Source organism: Trichechus manatus, unplaced genomic scaffold (assembly GCF_000243295.1).
Source record: "Trichechus manatus latirostris isolate Lorelei unplaced genomic scaffold, TriManLat1.0 scaffold00005, whole genome shotgun sequence".
Taxonomy (NCBI): Eukaryota; Metazoa; Chordata; class Mammalia; order Sirenia; family Trichechidae; genus Trichechus; species Trichechus manatus.
Genome location: NW_004443941.1, coordinates 23617452 through 23629419, shown reverse-complemented (window position 1 = coordinate 23629419; position 11968 = coordinate 23617452). Strand labels below are relative to the sequence as shown.

The following is an 11968-nucleotide window of genomic DNA, read 5'->3' as shown; positions in this document are numbered from 1 at the left end:
GAGTGCTTTGCATTGCATGTGTTTGTTGAAACATTTCCATTCATTATATAGCGCTTATTAATTTTCATAGCAACTCCAAGAAAGATATTATTACTCTTAGCCGTATTTCACAGATGAGAATCTTGGAGAGGCTAAGTAACCACCCAAAATCACATTAGAATTTGAATGCAAGTCTCTCTGACTCCACATCCCAGACTCTGTATTATCGTGTCATTATGTCATCATAGTATATTATTAGACTCCCCTGTTTTGGCTTTGGCAACACACCTTTCTGGTTTTCCTTCTCCTTTTCTTCTCGGTCTCCTTTGTGATGACTCCTCCTCCAATAGCGCTCTAATGCTTGAGCGCCTTAGAGCCTGGACCTGGACCTCTTCATCTTTCTAGGTACACTTTCCCCTAAGAAATCTCACCTAGTCCCATGAGTTTAAGTATCACCTATATGCTGATAGTGTCAAAATCTAAATCTCCAGTCCAGGTTGCTTCCCTGACTCTCAGATTTGCATATCCAACTGCCTATCCAACTGACATTTCTAAATGGCATCTCAAAGTAAACATGTCCAGAACAGATTTTTTAACTTTTCCTTCAAGTATACTTTCCCCCTCATCTTCCCCATCTCAGTACGTGGTACCACCACTCAAACACTCAAACCATAAACATAGGCATGATCTTTGATTCCTCCTTTCCCTCATCTGGACTCAGTAATTCTGTGAGTTCAACTCCCAGAAATCTGGGCCATCCACTTCTCTGTCTCTACTACTGCTTCTTGGTCTAAACTACTATTACCCTTTCTCTGGATTAGCGCAATAGCCTCTGACTGGTTTCTCTGCTTTCTTACTTGCTGCCCTACCCCCAATCCATTTTTCAAAGATTTTCTTTTGACCAAAGTCCAAACTCCATAGTATGGTCTTAAGGCTATGCATGATCTGGTCGTTGACTAACTGTGAAACTTTATCTCATATTCTTCTACTCATTCACTATTGTCCTAGGCTGAGTTCTTTAGAGAAGCAAAACCAGTGAAGCATATATATATATATTAATATATATACATACATACATACATAGACAGAGATTTATCTCACGGAAATAGCTCACCTAGTTGTAGAGGCTGGCAAGTCCCAAGTCTGTGGGTCAGGCATCAGGCTGGAGGCTTCTCCTGACTCATGTAGCTGCAGGGGCTGACAAACTCAAGATTGACAGGTCAGACGGCAGGCTGCTGGCTCATAGGCTGTAGAGGCTGATGAATCCTCAGACTGGCAGGCAATACAGCAGAACACTGGCTCAAGTCCCAAGAATTGGATGTCAGATGATGACGAGCTGGATGCAAGATCCAGAGCAAGCAAGCGAGCTTTGCTAGGACATCTCTCTCTCTATATATATATGTATACATAAATACATACATATATATATCTATACACATACATATATACATATATATATATATATATATATATGTATAGGATGCAGACCACTCCCTAGAGGAAACTCCCCTTGCAACTGATTGACTGATAACATCAGATCACATCATGGAGGATGACCGCATCATTACATAACTGCCAAACCACTGAGAATCATGGCTCAGCCAACCTGACACACAACCTTGACTACCACAAATACTTTCTATCTAGTTATCTCTTTTCAATTCCTTAGTGATGCAAGGCTCTTTCATGCCTCAGAATCTTTGAACTGGCTGTTCCTTCTGCCTGGAATACTCTCTCCCTGCTTATTCACAAGACAGGCTCATTTCTTTCAGGTCTCAGCTCAAAATTCTCCCTTTGGGGACTTTCCCTGACTATCCTACCTAAAGTAGGCCCATCCCCTAAATTATTGCCTATTCCATCACCTTGTTTATGTCATTCATAACACTTACCAAAATATGCAACTGTTTTGTTTGTTTAATTGTTTACTTACCATCTCCTCTCACTAGAATGTATGTTTCATAAGGGCAGGAATATCTTCCTATTCATCTCAGTGCTTGGCTCATAGGTGCTCAATAAATGTGAATTGAACAAATGAGAATAGTAGATTGCCTCTCTGGTTGAAGTAGTATAAAATAGTAAGCAATATGGAAAAGAATCATGTAATTTATCCATTTAAATTATATAGCCTTAATATAACCAGGGCTATGAGTTTTCTGAAGTGCATTTTTGTGTTTGCAGGGAGGAGGAGGATGGAGTCGAGACGGGATTGGGCAGAAATGTTTTTATTATGTGATAATCATGAACTATTTATCCAGTTAGGAAGACATCGATAGACCTGTTTTTCAGAACTTAGGTGACTAAGAGAGGTTGGGTAACTGGCTAAGGGTGCCTAGGAAGGAAGCAGGGGGTCTGGAATTCACCATCAATCTGACTCCGGGGCCCATGTGCATTCCCCAGAGCATGGTGCCTGTGAGCAGGCACATGTGAGAGAGGAAGTTTGAAGGCAAACAGAAGGGGAGACACCTGGAAATACTAGCTTTCTGTTCATGGGACCACCATGACAGGCTGCTGTGAATTGGAGAGACTGGATATATTACATCCAGTTGTGCCGCGGTTGTCAAACATGGTCTAAACGTGCTGAATTAGACCCCAAATGAAAACCCAGTATCCATACACACAGAAAAGGTGAGGAATACTGTAGGTATGGCAATTAATGAGCCACCATCTGCTAAAACATCACACTCTGAGTGGGACTAACATGATTATGGGTTTCTTTGAACAGTTTTCTTTTTCACCATATGTGCTTGAAGGCTCCAAAAAGGAAACAGCTTAATCCAGGAATGTGAAAAAGAATGGTGACATTCCGTGGTGTGTCAGTGAAATGAGAAACTTATCAGGCACTGTCTATTTCGGGCATGTTGTGGTATTTTGTGGTTCCAGGCTTCCAGTCAGTGACAAAATGGCACTGCCAAGATGCCTTACCACATGCGTAGGGTATAGAAGAGCACAGTGGTAGGTGCTACTTCTAAAATTTACTTTTGGTTTTGCCCTGGACTAAATTGACACACATAAACTGAACGTACCCCTCTTCTTCCAAGGCCTAACTCAGATAGCGTCTATTCCACTTGGCTTAGGCATATTCTTTCCAATGGAAACTAATCTCTCTGCACAAGGCTCCCCTGTTGCATTTTGTTTGTACCTCTGTGGTAGCACTCATCCCAGACTACCCCTCTGTGTGGCCTCTTGCAATTGTGACCTCCTCCTCCGTTAACCTAAAACTCCCTAAGGGCACAGTTTAACCTTCTCATCTTTGCATAATCCAGTGGGATTTAGCAAATAACTTTTACATTGCTGTTGTCATCAGGTGCCGGCCAGCTGGTTCTGACTCATAGTGACCTGATGTACAACAGACTGAAACACTGCCCGGTCCTACGCCATCCTCATAATTGTTGCTATGTTTGAACCCATTGTTGCAGCTACTGTGTTGATCCACCTCGTTGAGGGTCTTCCTCTTTTTCGCTGACCTTCTACTTTACCAAGCAGGATGTCTGTCTTAGTCATTTAGTGCTGCTATAACAGAAATACCACAAGTGGATGGCTTTAACAAAGAGAAATTTATTCTGTCACAGTCTAGTAGGTTACACGTCCGAATTCAGGGTGTCACCTCCAGGGGAATGCTTTCTCCCTCTGTTGGCTCTGGAGGAAGGTCCGTGTCATCAATCTTCCTTTGGTCTGGGAGCTTGTCCGCGCAGGAACCTCAGGTTCAAAGGACGCTCTCTGCTCCCTGCACTGCTTTCTTGGTGGTGTGAGTTTCCTGTGTGTCTCTGCTTGCTTCTCTCTTTTATATCTCAAAAAAAATTGGCTTAAGATACTACCTAATCTTGTAGGCCTCATCAATCTAACTGTTGCTAATCCATCTTATTTCATCATAGTGATAGCATTTACAACACATAGGAAAATCACATCAGATGATAAAATGGTAGACAATCATGCAATACAGGGAATCATGACCTAGCCAAGTTGACAGATATTTTTGGGGGACACGATTCAATCCATGACAATGCCCTTCTCCAGGATTGCTCCCTCCTGATAACATGTCCAAAGCATGAAAGATAAACTGTTACCATCCTCATTTCTAAGGAGCATTCTGGCTGTACTTCTTCCAAGACAGATTTGTTCGTTCTCCTGGCAGTCCATAATGTATTATATTCTTTGCCAACACGATAATTCAAAGGCATCAATTTTTCTTCAGTCTTCCTTATTCATTGTCCAGCTTCCACATGCATATGAGGTGATTGAAAATATCATGGCTTGGGTAAGATGTACCTTAGTCCTTAAAGGGACAACTTTGCTTTTCACTTTAAAGAGGTCTTTTGTAGCAGATTTTCCCAGCGCAATATGTTGTTTGATTTCTTGACTGCTGCTTCCATGGGTGTTGATTGTGAATAAAAGTAAAATGAAATCCTTGACAGCTTCAATATTTTCACCACTTATCATGATGTTGTTTATGGGTCCAGTTGTGAGGATTTTTGTTTTCTTTATGTCGAGATGTAATCCATACTGAAGGCTGTAGTCTTTGATCTTCATCAGTAAGTGCTTCAAGTCCTCTTCACTTTCAGCAAGCAAGGTGGTGTCATTTGCATATCATAGGTTGTTAATGAGTCTTCCTCCAATCTTGGTGTCATGTTCTTCATATAGTCCACCTTCTCAGATTATTTTCTCAGGATATAGATTGAATAAGTACGGTGAAAGAATACAACCCTGACACACAATTTCCTGATTTTTAAACTATGCAGTATCCCCTTGTGCTGTACAAACGACTGCCTCTTTGTCTATGTACAGGTTCCGCATGAGCATAACTAAGTGTTCTGGAATTCCCATTCTTGGCAATGTTATCCGTAATTTGTTATGATTCACACAGTTGAATGCCTTTGCATAGCCAGTAAGACCCAGGTAAACATCTTTCTGGTATTCTCTGCTTTTAGCCAGGATCCATCTGACAGCAGCAATGATACCCTTCATTCCACGTCCTCTTCTGAATCCAGCTTGAACTTCTGGCAATTCCCTGTGGATATACTGCCACAACCATTTTGAATGATCTTCAGCAAAATTTTACTTACGTGTGACTTTAATGATATTGTTCAATAATTTATGCATTCTATTGGATCATGCTTCTTTGGAATGGACACAGATATGGATCTCTTCTAGTCAGTTGGCCAGGTAGTTGTCTTCCAAATTTCTTGTCATAGATGAGTGAGCACCTCCAGTGCTGCATCTGTTTGTTGAAACATCTAAATTGGTATTCCATCAATTCTTAGAGCCTTGTTATTCACCAATCCCTTCAGTGCAGTTTGGACTTCCTCCATTCTCCCATTGGTTCTTGATCACACGCTACCTCCTGAAATGGCTGAACATCGACCAACTCTTTTTGGTGCAGTGACTCTGTGTATTCCTTCCATCTTCTTTTGATGCTTCTTGCGTCTTTCAATATTTTGCCCGTAGAATCCTTCAATATTGCAACCCGAGGCTTGAATTTTCTCTTCAGTTCTTTCAGCTTGAAGAATGCACAGACTTTTCTTCCCTTTTGGTTTTCTAACTCCAGGTCTTTGCACATTTCATTATAATACTTTACTTTGCCTTCTCAAGCTGCCCTTTGAAATCTTCTGTTCAGCTTTTTTACTTCATCATTTCTTCCATTTGCTTTAGCTGCTCTAAGTGCACGAGCAAGTTTCCGAGTCTTTTCCGACATCCATTTTGTTCTTTTCTTTCTTTCCTTTTTAATGACCTTTTGCTTTCTTCATGTAAGATTTCCTTGATGACATCCCACAACTTGTCTAGTCTTCAGTCATTAGTGTTCAATGCATCAAATCTATTCCTGAGATCGTCTCTAAATTCAGGTGGGATATACTCAAGGTTGTACTTTGACTCTCGTGGACTTTTACATTGGAAATGTGCAAATATGTTGTTGAATTAAAATGAAATTATTTTCCAACAATAATTTAGAGAGATTACTTTAATATGAGATATGTCATTTATTTGTAAAAATGACATATTGTAGAACAACAATGCAATTGACTATATCCTTATATTAAATACTGAAAAAATCTCTGCTATTACAAAAAACAAAAACAAAAACAAAAACAAAATCACTCTTTATGAAAGCCAGTGGTATGATTTTGGTTAAACTGCATAATCTAAAGTCTGTGGAATGCAGATGTTTGGAATGAGGAAGGATCTTGCTTTTAGTCTCAACGTAGGGACAAAAAGGTGAAAGAAAACTCTTTAAGAATATTCATGGTTAGCTTAGCATAGGTATATCAATAAATCATTGCCATAGTTCTCTGCTAATTAGAGATGTGTGTGTGTGTTTGTGCTCATATGTGAGCATATAAGGACTTTTTTATAAGAAATGTATTTATTTTAGGAACTTCCTGGCTGTTAAGAGGAATATGATGGATGCCGCAAAGCATCTAGATATCATGGTAAGTGCGTTTGGAGAAGGCAAACGTACTTTGTTTTCTAAATATTTAAACATGGCCAGCAAGTCCGTTGGGATGTTTAAATGCAGTAGGAGTACTAACAAGAACAAAGAAGGTTTCTATAGTGATGTAGTGGAACACTGTATCGTAGAAAGGGGAGCCAAAAGCTGGAGAGTGACATAATCAAAGTAGCATTTGAGGAAGATCCATTTGGCAACAGTATCTACGATAACTGCAGGAATGGTTGATCCTGGAATCGTAGGGACTGTGGAGGAAGCTGTTATAGTAATCCAGATGTAAGGTGATAAAGGCATGACAACAGCAAGTGGCAGAAACGTAGAGGAAGGAATGAACATAAAAGATATTTCAAAGGAAAAATCCTTATGACTTTGGGAATGTGATAGATAATTCTACAATATTGAGCCTGAGTGACTTGAGTGACTTGTCAACACCAGAGAGAGAAAAGCTGGGAGGGGCAGATGGATCACAGCGTTTAGTTTTGGGCATGTTGAGTTCAATAATACAATGAGATACCCAGCTGGCAATTCTCTGCCTCTTGCCCTGTCATTTTAGAGCATTGATGTTCTCTGACGGATGCACTAGGGAAATCAGGTCTAGAGATCGCAGAGGGAAATTGAAGACAAATGAAGAATAGGAGAAGTTTGAAAACACTGAGGTCAGAGCACAGCCAATGCTGAGACGTGCCACAGTGTTCTGGCTGGATATTTGATCTCCCATCATCTTGACTCCCTGCCAGGCTAAATGCCCTCCTACGCTGACTGTATTTCAGCTTAGACTTTTGCTTCCACTCATCTGGAAGTGTCTAGCTTGTAGTCAGTCATTAGAACATGTCAATTTTATGATTAAAAAATGTAGAAAAATACTTATTTTACAGTGGTCCAAAATTTTGAAGCCTCCAAATTTGTGAGGTAGAGATACAAACCAAAGAAATACGAATATAAATTTTATAGAAATACAAAACGAACACATGTACTGACTGTAACACCAATATCTCTGATACTATCCTTTTGGCAAAGTTTAGTCCATCCTTTGAGAAGGAACTCAAAAGTTACTGCCTCGAAGTCACCTTGCTGACTCCCCTAGGCAGTTCATCGCTTCACCGTGAATGTTTCCATAGCATTTTGTTCGTATTTCTCCCACAGCATTCACCTCTCGTTCTGTCTACATGTCTGTATCTTATTACTGGACTAGGGCCATCTTGAAGACGGGAGCCATGTTCAGCTTGGTAACCTAATTCCCTTAACATCGTGGGGGTTAGGGACTGTTCTTTCATCACTGGAAATATCCAAAAGAAGAAATCTGAAAACATGGATGGAGCAATGTGCAGTTGTTACAGCATAGACTGTGTACCCGTCACATGTCACCTCACTGCAGATGTTGTGAATGCTGTACCAGCAGTGGCGGTGCTCTCATTACATACTCCTGGCCCATATTTGTAATGTGTGACTTTTTTATGAAATACTGTCAAGGGTAATCCATCATACAGTAACCTTTAGATTATATGCTGAGACTGGTCTTAAACATAGAAATAAATGAGCTTCAAGGATAACGCTATTTTCTACAAAGGGTCTGATCAAAGAGTTCTGGCTTGAAAAATGGGGCAGAACGTTATGTTCTTTTAAGTTAAACAGAAGTACCTGAAAAAGAGGTTTCTTTCTGTGTAGCTCCAGTTGGGTATAGGGTTATTGTATGTAGATAATTAGGTGACTCTGAAATGTGGCTGAATATTTACTTCCTGCAATACATCAGAGTTTGAAAAGGGGGCGAAGACTTGCTAAAGGTTTGACAACCTTTGGGACCTGCAAATTTTGTAATAACTTTATCTCAAAAGGCATTTTTTAAAATAAAAGACGTAGGACAACTTGAGTGAATTTCAGATGTAAACTGTGGGCCCAGAGTTAAAGGCATTTTCTCTGTGTACCCATGAAGATCTAGGCTTTTACACATATTATAGAGTATACATAAAAGAAAGCTTCTAAATCTCATCATTTTGGTGTTAATCAGATAAGACTCCTTTGATTAGTTTAGTGTTTCCTGTTAAGGGAAAGCTTATAGGTGAGAGAAACACTAAAATTATAATTCTTTGTCTTCCTTAATTAGACTAGAGCTCAGCACAGATTTTGCTGAAGCTGTGAGAAAATTCAAGCGGTAATTCACATTGTCAGGTCAGCAGAAATGGGCACGGGGGTCCGCTATGACTGAAAGATTTGCTTAAGTGATCTTTCCGTGAACCGAATGACTCAGAAGGGGTACACAATCTTCACTGGAAACCCTCCCTCTGAAGATGCTGTGCACAAACAGCAATGAAAATAAATCCCAGCGAGATTCTTATACCACCTTTACCGATGTCATTCCAGAGGAAATATATAAATCACATTAAAACCAATTGATGTGGGGCCCTAATTAATAAGTCCCATCAAATGGTGGAGTAATGACATTTAGCATCTAATGAATGCCTCATAATCTCTTGATCATTAATATTTCATAGCATAAGAACACAAGAATTGCCATTCATTCATAGGTTCATCCAACATGATTTTCTGTTTTAGACAGTGGTGCCAAAGAGACCAAGTGGCAAAAGGGCAGGGGAGGATTATCCAATAGCTGAGGTAAGCGCAGTGCTTACCTTGCGTACCAGGTCATCTGTTACAAACAATTTCACATTTTTCACCACATCAAAGATTCTGTTTCTAGGTATGGCTGGCATCTGTCTCTCTCCCAACCCCACAGCGCCTTCCTACAGAATCCAAGCCTCTTTTCAAATTTACCAATCCCTGATAGGGACAGGTGACCCAGTAAGCAAAGTATGCATGGGCTTACTTGTGCTTACTTACTAATCTGCAGTGATGAAAAAAGGTGAAATTGTTCACTTCAGATTAGTAGGTAAGCACAAGTAAAGCTGTGCTTACCTTGCTTATTGGGTAATCTGCCCCTGCACAAGAGTATTGCACCTCTGTTGTAAAGACCACACAACGGAAGCAATTAACTCTTTCAGTGCCCTGGGTCCTCACATTTCTTCATTTTAGACGGTGAATCTGCCTGCATTCTCAGAGTTAACATTTGTAACTGCTGAGTGCCATGGAAGAGCAGAACCCAGCTGAAACGCTGACGTTTGTGTGCCCCACTGCTTTGCTGTGGGCCCTCCCAGCCCTGCAGAAACTTGTGCAGAAGAAAATCATTACTTTGATTTATTACTGGGGGCTTGCTTTATTCAAAAGCAAAGATCACCACACGAAGCAGGTGCCACTGCAAGGGTTTATCGATCCTATGCTCGTCTAGAAATTCAAGGAGGCCAGTCAACCTGGGGCAGATGGAGGTGGTCAACAAGGAAGGGCATCTCAGAGCCGCCTGAAATGAAGTAGGAGCACATCTCTGGCCATCGTTCTATAGCTCCAGTGACACTTGGTGTCTTTTCTTTCAGAAGAGGGGCTGGAGCAGAAAGAACGCATAGAGGTTGCACTGGTGGGAGAGAGGGGAAGCAAGAGCAGCGCTCTGAGAGCTGCCAAGGGGTCTGAGAGTCTGTATCCTTCAGGCGGCAGGAGCAAGGGTCTTCAGTTCCAGATCCAGATTCCCAAGAATTAAACACATCGCAGCTCGCCCTGGATGAGATTGGCTCCTGGGTACAAATCAGGACACTGATCAAAATGAACTTGGACAAATGACAAAACTGACTCTGACGTCTGTGGATGTCTTTTAAGGTCGTTGGAGGGGAGGGGACCGGAGGCGAGGCGGTGTGTTCAAGGGTAGGTGCAGAGAAGCATCGAGTCCCAGGCAGGGACGTAAAGGGACACGGAGCTGGCAAGCAGAGGGACAAAATAAGAGGAAAACGAGTTGAAGAAAAGTACAGGGAAAGTAGGGACAGGGATGCGGGAGAGAGGAGGATAAGAAAGAGAAAGGTGAGGACGGCGAGGAGGGATTAAAAGGGAAAGGAGGGTCGCTGGGGAGAGGGGCACAGCGAGTGAGGAAAGGGGGCTGGACCACGAGAAGGGCGAGAAAGTGAGCACCGCGCGGGGGCGGAGAGGTGACTAGGGGCCGGCGAGGGGGCGGCCGGGCGGGAGGTGGGAAGAGAGAGAAGGCCGGCGGAGAGACTGCGAGCCGGGCGCCGCGCGGAGGGCGGGGAGGCCGTGGGAGGGAGGTGGGGGCGGCTGGGGGGAAGAGGGCGGGAGCGCGGAGGAGAGCCGAGGCCAAGTGCATTGTGTCTGGCGGCGGCGCGCGAGCCCACCGGCGGCTGCGGCGGGGCGGGAAGCCATGGAGCCGAGGGCGCTCATCACGGCGCTCAGCCTCGGCCTCAGCCTCTGCTCCCTGGGGCTGCTCGTCACGGCTATCTTCACCGACCACTGGTACGAGACCGACCCCCGGCGCCACAAGGAGAGCTGCGAGCGCAGCCGCGCCGGCGCCGATCCCCCGGACCAGAAGAACCGCCTGATGCCGCTGTCGCACCTGCCTCTGCGTGACTCGCCCACTCTGGGGCGCCGGCTGCTCCCGGGCGGCCCCGGGCGCGCGGACCCCGAGTCCTGGCGCTCGCTGCTGGGGCTCGGCGGGCTGGACGCCGAATGCGGGCGGCCGCTCTTTGCTACCTATTCGGGCCTCTGGAGGAAGTGCTACTTCCTGGGCATCGACCGGGACATCGACACCCTCATCCTGAAAGGTGAGCGACGGGTGCGTCCTGCGCCCCTGGCGCCCGCGCGTGGAGCGCAGCCTGCGACTCCCCAGGCGCGCGCCGGTCCCCGCGGCCACCTCCCCGCCGCGGCCCCGTGCTGCGCTCCCCGCACATTCTTTCATGCTTGCCTGCTGCCTCCCTTATCCCTCTTCCTTTCTTCTTCCCGTGTCTCCCTTCTTCGCTCTTTCACTTCTTTCTTTCGATGACTCTCCTGTCTTCCTTCTCTTAAGTCTATTCTTTAGCCCGTCGTTTCTGTCCCCTCTTTTCCTGCGTTTGTCTCCCTCTTTTCCTCTCCTCTTGTCCTTCTCTGTCTTTGTACACCTGCCGGACTTGGAACGCGCGTGTGTGTGTTTTCTTGACGTTGCTTCCCGTGAGGCTAACAGTCAAAAAGACTCAATTTTTCCCAGTCGGGCTCCTTTCCTCGTGTTGTGCTTTCCTTGGAGAAATACCCCTTGGAAGGAAAGTGGTGCAAACCTCAGAAGAGGGGAACGGGTACTGCTAACGGGGAGCTAAGGAGGCTAGAGGAACCTTCCTTCGAACGCCCAGGGTGCAGGGTTTGTGTGGATTAAGACCTCTGGTGCTCTTAAATCATGGATGGAGGCAGCTCAATGCAGACAGGACACCGCTTTTTTCAACCTTTCGGATTGCTCCCCGTGCACCAACAGCAGTGTCTAGGCGAAGCAGGGGGAGCTGAGGAGAGAATCTGCCCAAGTCCTTTAAAGTAGAGCGTCCCAGGTTTGCACATGGAGTCTGCATAACCATTCTCTCTTAGGGTTGTGAAACCGTGTGTGGTTATTTCTGTCGTTGTCTTGTTTTGCTTGTTATTTGGCACAGAGTTGTGGAGCATCACACTTGCTCTCTGAAATTTATGCAACACCTAGCTCCCATT

General features: G+C 44.0%; 1 protein-coding gene across 1 annotated transcript in view; it reads left to right on the top strand.

The window, feature by feature from the left end:
* Nucleotides 1-10594: 10594 nt before the first annotated feature.
* The window catches only part of TMEM178A (transmembrane protein 178A), a 75298-nt gene continuing 73924 nt past the window's right edge, over nt 10595-11968 (top strand). Inside the window, exon 1 of the mRNA XM_004369534.1 lies at nt 10595-11067. Within this exon, the coding sequence (XP_004369591.1) occupies nt 10668-11067 (400 nt within the window). The 5' untranslated portion in view covers nt 10595-10667. The remainder of the gene's footprint in view (nt 11068-11968) is intronic.